The 19,035-nt window shown below is 41.2% G+C and overlaps 1 protein-coding gene across 2 annotated transcripts in view; it reads left to right on the forward strand.

The window, feature by feature from the left end:
- The window catches only part of JADE3 (jade family PHD finger 3), a 183,912-nt gene extending 169,736 nt beyond the window's left edge, over positions 1-14,176 (forward strand). For both annotated transcript variants that reach the window (XM_029603617.1, XM_029603616.1), the window contains exon 12: positions 13,746-14,176. In XM_029603617.1, coding sequence (XP_029459477.1) covers positions 13,746-13,767 — 22 coding nt within the window. In that variant the 3' untranslated portion in view covers positions 13,768-14,176. The remainder of the gene's footprint in view (positions 1-13,745) is intronic.
- Positions 14,177-19,035: the final 4,859 nt, after the last annotated feature.

Consider the following 19,035-nt stretch of genomic DNA (forward strand, 5'->3'; position numbering starts at 1 on the left):
TGAAGAAAAGAAGGAGCTGGACAATTACCCCTTTGATCTCAGAGCAGAGGTCAGATAGAGAAGGAGAGCTGTTTTTAGAGATTCATCCAGAGTCTCAACTGAGGAGAAGTATTTATTTCATTTTTTGAAAGTTTTTGACTACTTGGTCTGAAGGGGGAAGGAAAACCCCCCCCCCCTCCCAAATCTCCTTGAGGACTGGGATTGGCTACCTTTTTGCCCAAGGGACCAGACAAGCGAACGTGGAGAGAGATTAAGGAGGTTTTTGAGAAAAGGAATCAAGAGCCTCAACATTGGATAACTGTGTTACAGTTGAAAGTTTTTGGGACGTTTGGAACCCATTTTCATATTTTTGTTAGACTTGAAAATATTTTTCCTCTGGTTATCTTGGTGAATGTTGGAGCTGTATTCTAGCTATCCCACCGTCAGTGGGATATATATTTTCAATCAGGATGAAGGTGCAAGAAATAGGAAAGTGAGGAGAAGGCTCACCATGGACAAGGAAACCCTATGTTTTAATTTAGTTATCTGCTGTATGCGGAGTCTCATTTTTGTGGTTTTGGCCTGTACACTGTTTTTTAATTTTCAGTAAAGGATTTATTTTGAACACTCATTTTGTTTCCTTGCTCCTTTTCTGAAGATTATTGCACCTTATTGAATTTTGCTACCCTAGAGTGTGAGTCATGAGTGTCAGAGTGATTGCGCCCAGGGCCCCAGAAGTGAATCTTCCTCTCTGGCTGGACTCAGACTCGGACCTGTGGCACCCCTAAAGGATAAAGCACCAAACGGGGACCTGCTACAAACATAAAGATGCATGCATAACACAGGTAAGATTTGTAGACGGGAAGCACCATCTCCAGTACTGTGCTTTTTCTTTTGGCCTGTCAGAGGTCATTTGTGTCTTCATGAAATGCTTAGTGATTGTTGCAGTGTATCTATGGGACCTGGGGATTTTTATATTTCCCTTCTTGGACAATTGATTGTTCCAGAGTACCTCTTAAGTAGGAGCATGCACATCACCATTCAAGTGTTGAAGGTGGGTTTATTATAAATTATTCCAAATCAAACTCAATCCTATTGTTTCAGTTGGGATTCCCAGGGGCTTTGCTAGACACAATTCAGACAAAAGCCTTCCTCTTGGCCAACAGAGTAGTTGAATTGACGTCCAAAGTGAAAGGCATCATCAGCCTGGAATACTTTGAAGATATTGGGCTTTATGGCATTTAACAGTTTAAGTCACACCATTGAGATAAGCCCAAAAGCACCTAAAGTTCTAGCAGTACCAAACCACACAAGGACTAAATGAGCACAGCTGTATCACCTGTCAACTCAGTCTTTCTGTCTTGATGACCAAACTGTCTAATCCAACTGAAGCTTTACAATTTCAAATTCCTCATCATTATATTGTCCTGCTTTGGGCTGTGAAGCACTCGAGAATAATCACATCAATTTCCGGGAGCTTCAGGCAGTACTGTATTCGGAGCTTTCAGAAATCTGGTGATCAACAAATTAATCTATTGCAGACAGGCAATCAAATAGTTATGTTTTACCTGAACAAACAGAGAAGAACTGAATCACTTCTCCTGTGTTAGGAAACTGCCAGAGTGTACACTGGGCTATCTCTTAGGGGTCACACTGAAAGCCATGCAACTAATGGGAAAAGACAATGTCCCAGCAGAAAAGCTAAGTTGGATTCTACTTCCCAGTGAGTGGTTTGTAGACCAGATGGTGGCAGATGAGATTTTGTTTCAAGTAGAGAGTACAGAGTAGGTTGAACTTACCTATGTCTGAGGGGACTTGCATGGGATTGTCCATATGTGCTCAGAAAAGCCTTCTAGGCATTTCTGGACTCTGAGCTTTATTCCACATTGGCACCACCCACTAGTTTGGCTGAGTATCCTGCTACCCATGGAGAAAACCCATTATAGGTAAGCAACTTCGTTTTATCTAATGGGGATGGATGAAATATTTTATTGATTTTTTTTTTTACATTTATCTTTTTTTAATGTACAGTATATTGCCTTGGTCATATTGCTGTAAAAATGATTTACGGCACTCACAATCTAGGTAGCAAAACTCAATAAGGTGCAATATTGTCAAGAAAAGGAGCAAGGAACAATAGAATAGGTAGAAAATAAATTCAACCCCGTGTCCATCCATTCAGCCTTTTCACAAATTAAATATTCCAAAAATGTCAGCCTTTTTCATGAATTAAATCTACAAAAGAATAGGTCCAGTTTCTCATGTTTGGTTTGTGATAGATAGTTTCTTGTAGCAGAATAATAGCTGTCTTTAATTTTACCAGCTGGTCTAAAATTCATATTTTTAATTGGCTTTTTGAGCCTGTTAGCAGTATGTGAATGATTTCAGTATTGTACACAACTAGCCACCCAGTTATAACCACAAGATGGCAGTCATCCTCCATGCATTCCCTGACTCACCTTAAGGGAGACCGACTAAGACTCTGAGGATGGCAGCATACCACGGTGATGTAAAGTCCCTCGACTATATTCTATGTATACATCTCTTGCTTCCAGAATGCAAAACATACAAAACATCATTTTTAACAAAGGTGCTGAAAATATCATCCAAATATCTTTATAAACATTGCAGAAATAAAAATGGGTTGAGTTGGTATGTTTGCAACTCATCAGCAGTAGCAACAATTGTCAAGGCTTCAGTTGCTACTATTCATTTATGCATTTGTCATATATATACATTCAAAATTCAGAGGTCAATATTCAGAAGGATTTGCCCAGTTAAGATCCAGATTTAGCTGGACAAATGTGGGTTTTAAAGATGTCCCCCCACTTGACCATCCACATTTTAGTCAAATAAGTCTTTATCCCACTAGAACAGCTGGATAAAAACGATTTGGGGCAGGGCAAAGGTGTCCTGCTAACTTAGTTGATATTCAGCGATATCTGGCTCACAGGGTCATTCTTTAAGCTGCGATGTGCCGTTATCACATGCGTTAGGGCCTTATCACACACGATACCAGCCCTATCAATGTTTCCACATTATCACTGGCAGTACTGCGGGAAATAACATTTTTTCCTGTGGCGCTATGGGGACGAAAGTGTGCAGCAAGGCTGCACCCACAGGAGGCAAAAACACACTGCTGCGATACAACAGACAGCTTATATTTATAGCAGAATGATGAGTCCTGGGGTCAGTTAGCCAGATATTTATAGGACTGTCTCAGAGCAGGCCTAAAGTTATCTGACCATATGTGCTCAGATAACTTACTATTTATCGAGCCATAATCAAAATATAGCTGGTTTAGTGGCTGCAAAATTAAAAATAAACTTATCTAAGGGGGTCAATTTATTTTACGATATCCTTGTAAGTGCCTTATTAGATATCTCAATGTGAATTATGTTTTCTTTGAACAGTCTCAGTCTTCAGACTCACACACCCAGTAGCCACTCTTACAGTTCGACCATGTAGAGAGTGATAACTGGTGTTTGTCTTCTCATTTTTTTTTTTTTTACTATTTTCATGGTGTTATACATTTGCTCTTTTTCTTATTGTTTTTCCCCTACTTTCCTTTATACTTTGAGGAAGCTACACTTTTTTTTGCCTGTTTATTTTGTTTCATATTTTGCTGTACATCTCACGTTGCTGTAACAAGGAATTCTTGTGTTTAGTTTGAAAAGCATCAAAAAAGAAAAAACCCTGCTGGCTACCTAGTACTTTGTTTTATTACTTATAAGCCATTCATAACAATAGTAAAGTTACGTTTTAGGGTATGCTTAAGCGCACATTTCATGTTAAAGTACTGGAATGCCATGTCCTGCCCTTGCCCTGCCCAGATCATGCCCTGCCCCTTTTAAGGGCTTTATCACTTGTGTACATACCAGGAGATAGTTGCGTACATGGGCGGCTTTTAAAATTCACTCAGCACGCACCAGCCGAATGTACTTTCATATCTACACGCTTTGATGTACACTGGGCTTTTAAAATTCATCTATAAGAGTTTAGACCAGGCATTAAAGATTTAAAATTAAGAACATAAGAATTTCCATACTGGGTCAGAACAAGGGTCCGTCAAGTCCAGTATCCTGTTTCCAATAGTGGCCAATCCAAGTCACAAGTACCTGGCAAGTACCCAAACATTAAATAAATCTCATGCTACTATTGCTTATTAATTAATAGCTTATGAATTTTTTCTCTAGGAACTTATCCAAACCTTTTTTAAACCCAGTTACACTAACTGCTGTAACCACATCTTCTGACAATGAATTCTAGAGCTTAACTATACACTGTCAGGCGAATTTTTTATCTGTTGCGCATGTAAAATCCGGGGGTTACCTATGCGGCCAGGCCTTGTGCATGCCACGCGCATTTTAGAAGGGACCCAACCATGGGTATAACTCCTGTTACGCGTAGAAGTGCTGGGCCGAAGAAAAGGGGCAGTCCGGAGGGTGGGGAGGAGTGCGGCTTGAGGCACCGGTACAGCAGCCATTTGCTGCTGTGCTTGGGAAGCGTGTGCCTGGCAGGGTGCCGGCGCACACAACTTGCAACTGCTGCTGTTGAGCAAAAGGGAAAACAACAAAAACGGTGTTAGCTGGGATTAGGGGGCGGGGATGAGAGGGGAAGGGAGGTTTGGGTAGGGAAGTTCCCTCCCAGTCCGGTCCTTAATTGGAGCGGACTGGGAGGGAACTGGGGAAGGCCACGATGGATCGCCATGCAAATTTAGCATAATTGTACCCCACTTGTGCGTGTGGATTATAAAATCCGGCGCGCATGTACGCGCGGCCCGCCAATTTTATAACATGCTTGAGCCGGCGCACACGTTATAAAATCGTGCATCCACTCCGGCTCTGTAAATAATTAACTATGATGTTAACCTACTCATGCCTTTCTCTCTCTTCTCCTAGTTCCATTACCCTTGTTCATTGTAACTTCATTTCCTATGCACGAGTTTTCAGTTTTATGTTATCCTGCACTCCTTGTTCAAATGTAAACCGGCATGATGTGATCTTATCATGAATGCCGGTATATAAAAAAACCTAAATAAATAAATAAAATAAATGTGTGCATGCCAGGAAGCATGTGTACCTATGAAAATCTATCCCTAAGCGAAAAATAATTTTCTTTGATTTGTTTTAAATGAGCTACTTGCTAACTTCATAGTGCCCCCTAGTCATCCTATTATCTGAGAGAGTAAATAACCAATTTACATTAACTTTTTCAATTACTTTCATGATTTTGTAGACCTCTATCATATTCCCCCTCGGTTGTCTCTTCTCCTAACTGAACAGCCCTAACTTCTTTAGCCTCAGACAACATCCAAAAAGGACTGAACTTCACAATCTGGGTAAACAAATAAGCATGGGGGTAGCTTGCTTATTATGGCGGTTACTACCCTAAACCAATTAAGCCTGATATATCACTTTGAATGCATATACAGCATTGCTCTCTGCTTCAATAGCAGGGGGAATTGTGGATAACGGATTTACATTCAGACAACATCCAACAAGACCTTGATCTGTGCTGTCTGGATAAACAAGCATCGGGGTAACTTGCTTGATGCGGTGGTGTTACTACCCTTAACCATTAAGCCTTATACTCACCTTTGATGCAACTCCAACATTACTCTGTGCATCAATGACAGGGGATGGCAAGAAATTTGGATCAAACAGTTACCAACAAGGGCCTTGAACTTGGTCGGTGAAACAGATAAGTATGGGAAAATTGTGGGAGCTTTCTGGGCAGACTAGATGGGCCGATTGGTCTTTTTCTGCCGTCATTTCTGTTTCTTACCTTCATAGGACAGCCATTCCATGCCACTTACCATTTTGGTCGCCCATCTCTGCACTTTCTCCCGAGTAGCTATATCCTTTTTGAGATGCAGTGACCAGAACTGCACACAGTATTCAAGGTGTGGTGTCACCATGGAGCAATACAGAGGAATTATGAGATCCTCAGTTTTATTTGCCATTCCCTACTTAATTCCTAACATTGTTTGCTTTTTTGATCACAGCACATTGGGCAGATGATTTCAATGTATTATCCACTGACACCTAGATCTTTCTTGGGTGGTAACTCCTAAGATAGAACCTAACTGTGTAACTACAGCAAAGGTTATTTTTCCCTATATGCATCACTTTGCACTTGTCCACGTTAAATTTCATCTGCCATTTAGAAGCCCAATCTTCCAGTCTCACAAGATCCTCCTGCAATTTCTCACAATCCACTTGAGATTTAACTACTCTGCATAATTTTGGGTCATCCGCAAATTTGATCCTCACTCGTTGTACCCCTTTTCAGATCATTTATAAATATATTAGAAAGCAGTCCAAGTACAGATCCCTGAGGCACTCCACTGTTTACCTTTTTCCACTGTGAAAACTGACCATTTAATCCTACTCTGTTTCCTGTCTTTTAACCAAATTGCAATCCACAAAAGGACATCGCCTCCTATCCCATGACTTTTTAGTTTTCTTAGAAGACTCTCATGCAGGACTTTGTCGAACACCTTCTGAAAATCAAAATACACTACATCTACCTGTTCATCTTTGTCCACATGTTTATTCACCCCTTCAAAAAAATGTAGATTTGTGAAACAAGACTTCCCTTGGGTAAATCCATATTGGCTGTGTCCCATCAAACCATGTATATCTAAATGTTTTGCGATTTTATTCTTTATAACAGTTTCCACAATTTTTCCTGGCACTGAATTCAGGCTCACAGGTCTATAGTTTCCCACATCACCCCTGGAGCCCTTGTTAAATATTGGGGTTACATTGGCCATCTTTCAATCTTCAGGTACAACAGATGATTTTAATGATAGGTTAGAAATGAATTAAAATAGGTCTGAAATTTCATTTTTTAGATCTTTCAGATCCCTGGGGTGTATGCCATCTGGTCCAGGTAATTTACTGCTCTTTAGTTTATCAATCTGGCCTACCACATCTTCCAGGTTCACCGTGATTTGGTTCAGTTCATCTGAATTATCATCCTTGATAACGTCTCCAGAATGGGTATCTCCCCAACATCCTCTTCAGTAAACAACAAAGCAAAGAAATCGTTTAACCTTTCCATGATGGCCTAATCTTCCCTAAGTGCCCTTAAACCCCTCGATCATATAACTGTCCAGCCTACTGTCTTGCAGGCTTTCTGCTTCCGATATATTTTTAATTCTCCCATCTTACTACTTAGACTTCTGGCATTAGCATACAAACATTGGAATCTTTTAGCTCAGGTGCATTTTTCATTATAAGCACTTGGACTACTTTTCTTATTATTGGAACCTCTCTGTTGGACCTAACTCTAATATTTCATTAGTATCCTTCAAAGATACCTCCCTCTGAACCATGCGCTGCTGAGCAATTGTCTTCTTTCCCTTTTGATTTAATTTAAATGCTGCTCTATCTCCTTTTTAAAGGTTAGTGCCAGCAGCCTGGTTCCACCCTGTTTAAGGTGGAGCCCATCCCTTCAGAAAAGTCTCCCTTCCCCAAAAGGTTTCCCATTTCCTTTCAAAACTGAATCCCTCTTCCTTGCACCATCTTCTCATCCATGCATTGAGACTCTGGAGCTCTGCCCGCCTCTGGGGCCCTGCGTGTGGAACAGGGAGCTACCCTGTTCCACACGCAGGTCCCCTGGAAGTTCTGGATTTAAGCTTTCTACCTAAAAGTCTAAATTTGGCATCCAGAACCTCCCTCCCACATTTTACGATGTTGGTGCCCGCATGTACCATGACAGCCGGCTCCTCCCCAGCACTGTCTAAAATCCTATCTAGGTGAAGCGTGAGGTCCGCCACCTTTACACCATGTAGGCATGTTATCAGGCGATCCTCATGCCCACCAGCCACCCAGCTGTCTACATTCCTAATAATCGAATCTCAAACTATGATGACCAACCTAACCCTTCCTTCCTGGGCAGTAGCCCTGGGAGATGAGTCCTTGGAGAGCAGGTCCTTGGTACAGGATCATTTCCTGCTGCACCAAGTTGATGCTCTCCGATCATGAGAACTTCCTCCTCCAAGGCAGCACCAGGGCTGCCAGACTGGAGTTGGGACTTGGCTGCGATGTCCCTGAAAGTCTCATATATATACCTCTCTGTCTGCCTCAGCTCCTTCAGGTCTGCCACGCTAGCCTCCAGAGATCGGACTCATTCTCTGAGAGACAGGAGCTCTTTGCATCAAATGCCCATATACAATTTCTCACTAGCGGGTAAAAAAATCATACATCTGACACTATATGCAAAAGACTGGGAGGGCCCCTCTTGCTGCTGGACTGCTTCTTTCATCTTAAATTTGTTCAGTTCCTAGTTAAGTTTTAGGTTGCTATGGGAGTAGGATTACGTACAATTAGGTTCCTTTAAATGTATTAGTGTATTCATTTTATAATCTGGTAGTGACCTACTTGGGAATGTTTAAACTCTTGATAAGGTGTAGGGAATTTCTGAATTTAAGTTAAAAGGCTGATTCATTTTATTTATTTATTTTTGGTGTGTGAGAAGTGTCATCTGTCTATACATTAAAGGATGTGCTGGGGTGGGAGGGTTGGGAAACACAAACTTCTATTTTTTGCCTGCCTTTCTGACTACCTGTTTAATACAAAACACACAAAACTCCTAGTTTTTGCCTGTCCTCTGATTAGCTATTCAATACAGAAAAACACACACTAAATAATATACCCCAATAGTTTTACTTCTCCCCAGGGGACTGGATTTCGGATTTACGCACGCCGGGCCTATTTTATAAAGGCCTGACGATGTGTGGAAAGCCCCAGGAAGCTTCTAAGTCCTGGGGATTTACAAAAGGGGGCGGTCCGGGGCAGGGGGCGGGGCCAGAGGCCTCCAGCACAGCAGCCATTTGCCGCTGTGTCGGAGGATCACGTGCCGGCAGGCTGCCAGTGCGCACAACTTGCACCTACCTCAGGCAGGTGCAAAAGGTGAAATAAAAATTTGGGGGGTGTATAAACCTCTGACTAGAAAGACCAGTAAAGACCAGCTTTAAGAGTCAAACAGTGAAGTTTATTATGAAGAAAGGCGTGGTTTCTTGAGAAGTAGCAAGCGTTACAAAGCAAATGGTGCAAGCTCAACCCTACTCAGTGCTGTACTGCTATGCACAGCTTTATATGGAGTTACCTTCAGCCAATCAACAGGTGTCTGCGTTTATCCGCCCCTTATCCTTTGTCCAATTAGTAAATTTGTACATGTGTATGTGCTCTGTGCTTTTTCTGCCATTTACACTTGCTGTTAGTTTTCCAGGAAATCAGTCTTCTTAAGTTTCATTTTCTCAGGTCTGACGTCTCTTGTACTGGCCATATTCATACAGAGGGTTAAGTTAGGGGGTGGGAAGGTCAGGCTAGCGGGTAGGGAAGTTCCCTCCCAGGCCGCTCCAAAATCAGAGCGGCCTGGGAGGGAACAGGGGAAGCCAGTGGGCGTTGGCACGCGCAGGGTGCACAATTGTGCACCCCTTGTGCGCGCTAACCTCTGATTTGATAACGTGTGCGCCTGTGCAAGGAGAAAATGACAAGAAGAAAGGCACTGGGGAAGGTGTCCAAGCATGTGGAAAAGCAAGGCAGAAGGCAAAGCATTCAAGAAAGGCCATGGGAAGAAGGAAAGGAAGACTTAATTTTTGGGTACTTGCCAGGTTCTTGTGGCCTGGTTTGGCCTCTGTTGGAAACAGGATGCTGGGCTTAATGGACCCTTGGTCTGACCCAGTAGGGCATGTTCTTATGTTCTTATGGAATGAGAGGACCAGGGAAGAAGCCACAAGGGGGAGCGGGCAGGAGGGGAAGTCACATGGGTAGAGGTCTTGATGGGGAGAGTTGACTGCCAGGGATAACGAAGACAGTGGGATCAATATAGGGGGTGGGAGGGACAGACAACCACCAGGGATCGTTTCAAAATCCTCACATGTAAATTGGCAGGCACTAATGTACTTGTGACATCATTGGCCCCAGAAATTTCAAAAGGAAACTCCACAGGAAATGTGTCTTTAAAAAATTTGCTTGCAGGCCTGTGTTTGGGTACTTGCCAGGTTCTTGTGGCTGGTTTGGCCTCTGTTGGAAACAGGATGTTGGGCTTGATGGACCCTTGGTCTGACCCAGCATGGCATTTTCTTATGTTCTTATGACTGCTGGGGGAAGGCTGAAAGGGAGAGATAATAGTGGAGAGGGGCTAGAAAAAGTAAAAGAGAGATTGCTGAGGAGAAGTTGGAGAGAGAGAAAATGGGAGGAGCCTGGAGAGAGAGTGAGTGAGACTTGTGGAGGGAGCAGAAGCAAGACTAGTGCAGGGGTGGCTAACTCTGGTCCTCAAGCCACAAACAGGTCTGATTTTCATGATATCCACATGAATGAGATACATGTAAGCACTACTATATTATATGTAAATCTATCTTGTGCATATTCATTGTGACTATCCCAAAGAGCAAATCTATTTGTAGCTCTTGAGGACCTGAGGTACCTACTCCTGGACTGGTGTGTTGGCAGCTGGGGTGAGAGAGGCTAGTGAGAAGGGGCTTATATGAGCAAGAGAGACTGGGGTGGGAAGAAAGTGAGGGGAAGAGATTCTGATGGGGAGAGATTGGAGGGAAGTGACTGAGGGGAAGAGAGAGATTGATGTGGTGGTCCTGGGGGAAAAGACTAGTGAGGATGAACTGGATATGAGAGATATTGGTGGGCAAGGCCTGGGGTTGAGAGACGCGTGGGGAGGGCAAGACTTGTGGAGAGGGACTGGGGTGGGGGAGAGACTATTCATGCGAGCGATACTTTGAGGGAGGAGCTGTGGGAAGAGAGTGAGATGGATAGAATAGGATGGGGTTCCCTAAAACTTCTGAATGCTGAAAAGGGGACCCTGCACATGAAAACTTTGGAAACCCTTGGCCTTTACAATTTAGAGCCCAATATAAATTCTTAATGTTAATTTTTAAAACCTTGAAGGCTTTGGGAACACAGCATTTAAAATACCACTTTGATTAGGTGTTTTGAGTTTTAAGATCACAGTTTAGATAAGCTTCTTAGTTAAGTTGCAGTAATACCATTATATAAGATCTAAATTTATTTTTCTCCGATCAGTGACGCGTTTACCTGAGTATTATCTGTGAATTTTGATTGCCCTAATGTTTCCTTTATCTGTCGAGTTTTCATGTCAGTTCTGCTGCTGATAAGAATCTAGTTGTATTTGCATAACAGACATTTTCCACATTTCAAATATATGCTATCACCACAATCTGCCAAACTTCTCTTATTAAACTTTCATAATTCAGATAAATAACAGTTTCATTTCACAGGAGCATGCTTGAAGAAAGGAGCTCTTATTTTTTTTTTTATCTCCTATACTTTATGCCCTACCATACCTAATAATTGCCAGACATTGTTATTTTCATTTAGTTTTTTGGTTTTAGTTTCAATTCTTTTCATTCATTTAGAATTAAATAAAAAAAAAGAAGAAAAAAAGCCAAATTTAAAAACAAAACAAAGAAAAATGTCAGACTCCTGTCGGAGAAAAAAAATAAAGCTCTCCCCCATCACCTCCCTTCTGATCTCACCCCCCCCCCCCCCCATCCTCCAAACCCTCTTACCATGGTTTTCTTATTCTCCATAGACCACAAATGATCCCCAGTGGCTCCTTCCCTGCTGGATTCCAAACAAATTGGCTACTGTCAAACCCAGACCCAGACCTAGGTCAATGTATTTTACAGAAGAAATTAACAATGGCGCTAGCTTCAGTCTCAGTAGCATACATTTATCGTGTGCCAAAAATACTTCACACGTAATAAGGGCTTTAGTGCACAACAAATGTGGGATAAATGGGAAGTTAAAAAGTACACTTTATATGCTAATGAGCTGCATATGGAATTATTTAATTGTAGTACACTTTACATGCTAATGAGCTGAATATGGAATTATTTAATTGTAGTACACTTTACATGCTAATGAGCTGCATATGGAATTATTTTCACTGTGTCAAAGAGTGCTAAAATGAAAGATTATGTCAAGGAAGCCTTGGTAATATAACCAAGAATCTGAGAAATACAAAAGAATTACTGACAGCAGTAGGATGGAATACTGAAGTGGTAAGAAATCATTGTTGTCAGGCGTGTTGGCAAGGAGAAGAGAATGAAGAGACCACTATAGCTGATCAAAGAAAGCAGAGAAAAAAAGTAAGAGAGGATAAATAATAGCATTTGGGAGATATAAACGGCTACAGAAGAAGGAAGACAGACAAAATCATCAGGGGACACAACAGAAGGCCTGAAGGGCAATTATGAAGGCTTATACATTGCCCAATCAGTAAAGGCAAGACAAACTTTCTTTAGATACATAAATGAAAGAGAGAGATTAGTAGAGGAATTGTAATGGCATTGTTATAGGCGGAATGTAAATTTAAATACATAAGATGTAGCTCCCTTTGCAGTATAATCAGATGTTCCATTAAGTTCTAGAAGTCCTGTGTGGGAATAGCACTGTTAAGCTGGTGAAACCCTCTCTTGTTTAGTGAACTGCACAGGTTTGGCAGAAGGGAGTGAAAGAGCAACTTCTCTGTGTCCTGATACTAATCTGGACAGTTTTATCCTTGCATCTAATTCCTAGGCTGGACCAGTGTCAGAAAGGAAAACTGATGCCATATCTAAATATATCTAAATCTATCTGATGCCATATCTAAATATTTCAAAACAGCTAATGAAAAGAACATCAAATGATTACAAACATATAATGTTGTTTTTTTAATTTCCCAAACATCGATAAATTTCAAAATAGACCAGCAAACAACATCCAATTAATATTAAAACTAAAATAAATCCTCTGCTCTCCGTACTTGAAAACTTTAGATAGTCATGGATTAGTAAGGGGTGGGAGATATGCACAAACCTTCTTCTTTATCTAACAGACATGTTCATTCTCTCACACATGCTCACTAGATCACACGTTCTCTCTCGTACATGCTCACTGGCTCACATGCGCTCTCACAGACATGCTCACTATGTCAAACATCCATGCTCTTATTCACACACATGCTCACTATCTCACTCATGCTCTTTCACATACATGCTCACATACATGTTCACTGATTCATTCTTGCTTACACATACTCACTGGCTCAATTGCTCTCTCTTTACATCCACACACAGGCCCACTGGCTTAAATAATCTTCTTGCTCAAACTTATGCTCATTGGCTCACTTGTTCTCTCTCCATCATAAACATGCTCTGGTAACCACAACAAGCCCAACTGCATTCTTGAGTGCAACAATGGAAAAACAGAAAGATAATCACTCCTCACAAAACATCAAGCAATACAATCAAGAGATATAAGACATTCATAATATTAAAACCATGAAAAGAATAAATGTCAAAACAGCTGACAAACATAGGGGGCCTGATATTGAAAGCGCATTCAGCATTACTTAGCCAGATAAGTAGAACTTATGTGGTTAAGTAGTGGTCGCTGAATACGATTTTACATTTAGTGGCTGCTGCTTAACCACATAAGTCCCTTATATAGCTGAAAGGTTAGCTGCATAAGTTGTGGGCAGGCAGTGGGCGGAGTGATTTAGCTGCATAACTTATGTAGCAAAGTAGCAATATTTGGTCTCTTTACGTCATTATGATGTCTTCTAAGTGAATGAGTGATGTGTATTGTGAGTGTGCATAAAAAGAACATAGTGAAGGTGCTCGCTCTCAGATGGCTGATGTGTCTGAGAAATTTGGCTTCAAGTAAGTGTGTCTCAGCAAAATGGGTATTGTGCTTCATGTGATATGGCTTTTAATTTTTGCTTTTATGTTTCAGGGAATCCTTATATGGAACCTAAAGTGACTTCTCAGCATTTCAGCGATGTGTATTTATACTCTCCTTACCAGTAAAGAGAGAATCGGGAGCCTTTGAGGTAGACATCTGAAATGTGATATCATGTCGGGCTTGATGAACTTGTTGACGGGGAAGTACATTCTTTTATAAGCATTAAAAGAAATAATTTTTTTTTCAAAAAGGGATTTACCATCTCAAGACCAATGATTATTTAGACCCTTAGCAGTGAAAATACTGAATGAAACTGAAGTTTAGCATCTGTGGGGTGTTATGATGGTCCTTCACTTTAAATTTTAAATGTATTATCTGTTGTATTTTTTTGACTCTTGCTTACAACATTTTTGTGTTATATTTGCTTTGTTTGAATTCTGTTGGACAGTTTCTTTTTGAGAAATAAAAAGATGTTACGCTAACGTGCATTGTACCACTGTTCCTTGAGCGATTGGCAAGTTTTAATAAAAAGGTTCCTGGGTAATTTCCCTTTGATAATTGCTTCAATATATGCATGCCCATATACATTGGCAAAACCGTGGGCTATTCAAAATTGCACCCCTAATTCTCTGCCCCAGCACTATTTTCATGGCTTCACAGCTCATAGCAGTGAACACATCAACACAGAACAGAAAGGGTGGGGTTGCCTGTCCCACGCAAGGTATGCAGCTGTGTAACACCTACTCTGCAGTACTCACCACACAGGGCATGCCAACAACATCCAAATGCATGCAGGAGGCTCTCAATTCATATATGGCATACCTATCAGGACCCCAGGAGCTTGTCCTTCACAAAGAGGCCTATGGGAATGACAGAAAGTGGTGTCTGCATGTCTTGCATCCTGATGTGTTAGGTTTCATTTGTTGTGGTTGGTGGTTTAGTGTATAGTAACAAGGTAGAAGGCAACAGAAAAATACCAGTTGGCCCATCCAGTTTGCAGAGCTATTTCATGCCACAGGTTCAGCTGTTGTACTCTATACTCGTGTGTCTGTGCTGCGTTGTCATTTTCATTCCATCCTACGGAAAAGCAAGTGCTGCTTGTGTACATAGTTCTTGCCATTCTTGGGTGTGGCTGCTACCTGTCCTGCACTTTTGTTACCTTGTCTGTCTTTGTTTTTTTTACAAAATTTTCAATTGTAGCTTTCCAGTTCGTCTATAATCATAGGTTAATGTTTCTACCTTGTGTTTTCACGTTTCTCCCTATTGGTCGGGAGTTTTTCTTTCCTGTGTAGATAGACCAGGCGGCTGCCATTCTAAAAGTGCCTGGGTCATCCGGTCCAAGTGTGTCACAAGTGAATGCATTTCTGCATGCTATGAAGTTTGCCCTGCAGTATATAAGATATTGTCCTTTTGGAAGTGGAGCTGTATGTCTTGCTTTCCAGCACTGGGATTCTGTTGTATGTACAAAGCATCCTTCCTTTTTTTTCTCACTATGACATGCATTGAGAGTGAAAGGAAATCCTCACTCCCAGAGAAGACCAAGGGCCGAACAGTTCAGGTTAAGGACATCTCTATGCTAGAGAGAGCTTAAAAATGATTATTTTCATAATTTTTAGTAAATAAAAGTATATGTTCCTTAGGTTCAGTGTCCTATACCATCTTTAATAGATTTAGTGGTGTGCAAGCATGGTTAATGGGAATTCTAGGAGTATGGGTTCCTGTGACCAGTACAGCTATAGCACTGCGTACATTGGAGAAAGGATGTAAAGATGAACTATGAAAGCTAGGGAGTGGAATTGTGGCTAATGACAGTACTGAGAGTCTTAACAAAGCAATTTTAAAAAAAGACATACTTAAAAGTGACAAGAAAGGTGGCTGAAATGGTACCTTTTGAGATTTCTGTCCTTACATTCACTTTTCATATTTCACATGAAAGGAATATGAACATGAAGCAGGACAGAAGTTAGCATGGCTTGACTCCCATAATCTTCCATGGAAGGAAGGGAGAATAAATTTGAAAAATCTATTTTTATAGAAGATAATGGAAACAACACAGAAATAGGGAGGCAAGAATAGAAGCCTCTGGGAGGCAAATAAGTTATGTAGGTACAGGGATGAATAACCCTCTGCGGGCCAGTTGAAGGCTAGAGCAGAGAAAATGAATGGAGCATCTATGGTGCTTCCACCTCCAGAGCATCCCGAATATTTTTTCCAAGCCATGGCTAATAGTGTTCATCCACTCTATATAGCCCTTGCGTAGACTCTCTTACATCATTACATGTTACACCCCGAACTGTTACATGTAAACTTTTCTTTCTTTGTTATACTACCCGTTCCATGTAAACCGATGTGATGTGTAAACAAATGTTGGTATATAAAAGCTTTAAATAAATAAATAAATAAATCGTTTGTTGTTTGGGGAAAACATGAATATCTGGCACTATTCACCAAAAAGAGGGCCAATATGATGGGGGTGAAACTGCCCCCCTATATTAATTGAAATCTGATTTGCACATGAACATGCTAGGGGAAGGAGACCCACACATACACGTGCACATGGAAATAGGGCATTCTTCACTCCAGATTTTACTGATTGTAGAGGAAGAAACAAAGCTCAGCAAATTGTAGTGGTCATTTTTTTTAATTGGACTTGCTCTCGAGTTATGTTTCCTGTGAAAAGCTAAGTCACAAATGGATTACTCCTAGTCCAGTAAAAAAGTATTACAGCTAACTTCTCATACTTTCATAAACCTAGACCAGGATGAAGAGGGAGGAGGTTTGGCTGTGTTCTTTAAATCCCACCTGAAATTTACTATGGTAGATTTCTTGATCCCTGCTCCCTACGAGATGCTGTCTGAAATCCCAACACATAATTTTTGTCTGACCTATAGCCCTCCTGGGCTCCATACCAAAAACGCACTCCACCCTATGCAAGGCAATCTTTAATCTTAATCTGAATCCATCTACAACTATAATTCTTAATGACTCCAACCTCCACCTACCTGCACCCACCTACCTCATCGATTGCATCCCCCATGAATAGCTTGTTTGAGACCCTCATCGCTTGTGTCTGGAAGCAAATCTCTTCCCCCACTCACAAGAAAGGCAATTGCTTTAACTTGGTATTATGTTAACCCCTCAGGTTTTCACATAAATGAAGTGAATGTAGTCATAACTGAAATTCCCTGGAGTAACCACTTCCTCGTCCACTTCACCCTCAAATCCAAAGCCCTCGAACGTATATCCAACAGAAATACCACTGCCATGAAACGAGGTCATCTAGACCGAGTGACACTTGCAGCCATCCTCATACCGATCCTAGACAATATCTCCTCTAACTCACTTGAGGAGCTCCTAGAATACTGGAACTCCTCCCTTACATCAACCCTCAACAAACTGGCCCTCTTGAAACCATTTTCAATTAACATACTGTGCACAATGGTATAATACCATTCTCCAAACCCAAAAATGTGAGCTGAGAAAATATGGGAGAAAATGGAGGAAATACCCTACTCACCCAAACAAAACATTATACAATGATAAATTGACATTTATATCAAGAGGCCATCAACTCTGCTAAGAAATCTTATATCTATTCAAACTGTTAGCTGCATGAAATAACCCCAGAGAATTATATGCCTCCATAAAGAAAGTAATTAACCACAGCTCAGCCCCTCTCTACTCTCCCTCCCACCCTCCCAGGGATGAACATTACAGAAACATTCGCCTCTTACTTTACTAATAAGACAGCATCTGTCAACCGCATTTTCAATAATTCTCATACTGAAAAATCTGTTGAAGGTCTGAACACTGATGGCACAACCTGGGAACACTTTGACAATACATTTGACACCTCTAAAATTATCAGTAACTTGAAACCATCATCTAATCCCCTCAACCTGTGCCATACTTCACTTCTTAAACTGATCAAACTGGACATTGCTCCATTGAACACTAAGTTCATTAACTCATCACTATTTATTTATTTATTTAAACATTTTTATATACCGATAGCCGTTTACACATCGTACCGGTTTACAAGGAACAAAGTGGAATGGCCACAAAAGGGCGTATCCTTTACATAAAACTACGTAAACTATCCTTTACGCTACACTATGGTGTTGTCCCTGACCTTTTAAAACAAGCTTCAGTCCAACACTTAAATCAAAAAACCTTCAGCGGATCCAACCATCATCTCAAATTACTGCCCGATCTCTGCCTTACCCTTCATAGCCAAAGGATTAGAAACAGCAGTTCTCCACCAACTCAACAACTTCATTGATGCTAATAACATCCTCAACCAATATCAATTCGCTTTCAGGAAACACCATAGCACTGAATTACTGCTGCTCTCCAGTTTTGATGTGGTAAGACAGGGCTTTGATCAAGGTGCATTGTTCCTTCTTTTGTCTTATCAACATCTCCGCTGCATTTAACATGGTCAGTTATTCCATCCTACTCTGAAGACTCTGCTCCATCAGTATAAGTGGCTCTGTGCTGGCCTGGTTCTCTTCATACCTCAATAACAGGAACCAACAAGTCCAAATTGATTACTTTACCTCCTCCTTGATGCCTCTGATCTCTGAAGTGTCCTAAGGTTCTGCCCTATCTGCTGCATTATTTAACCTCTATATAACTCCTTTATGCCACACCCTTAATGACTTGGAGTGCACTATAAAATCTGTCAATGATATTCAATATTTCCCCTCAAAGAAACTTGGGCCCTTACAGAATCTTTCCTCACCCACTGACTTACAACCATTAAAAAATGGCTTCACAGCAACAAATTAGCTCTAAACATATCTAAAACAGATATTATAATTTTATCACACCACCTTGTCGCTGACACACCAAACACTTCTCTTTTGAGTCCGATTCCATCTCCCAAAGTGTATGAAATCTGGGAGTCATAATTGACCCCTCTCTCTCCATGCTTGACCACATAAGAACCATTACTAATTTCTCCTACTCCATTACCTTAAGCCCCTCTTGAACACTCTGACTTAAGGTCTGTCCTTCAATCTCTACTATTCTCCAGGACAGACTACTGCAATTCCCTCCTGACAGGTCTACCTGCCTATGCAACCTGCCCGCTATAGATCATACGAAACTCAGTAGCAAGATTCCTGACCAGCACTCCCATGCGCAATCACATCTCTCCCATACTCGAAGCTCTACACTGGCTCCCTATCTCTTACCGAGTGCAATTCAAGCTTGCCATGATCATCCACTCATCAATCCATAGCCTTGGTTCTCCTCAATAAAAATCCACATGCCCTCTCATCCATTCAGATCACCTATTGTAATGCTTCTAGATGCTCCAACTCCAAGGCTCACCCAC

This window comes from Rhinatrema bivittatum, chromosome 5 (genome assembly GCF_901001135.1).
Source record: "Rhinatrema bivittatum chromosome 5, aRhiBiv1.1, whole genome shotgun sequence".
NCBI classification, from domain to species: Eukaryota; Metazoa; Chordata; class Amphibia; order Gymnophiona; family Rhinatrematidae; genus Rhinatrema; species Rhinatrema bivittatum.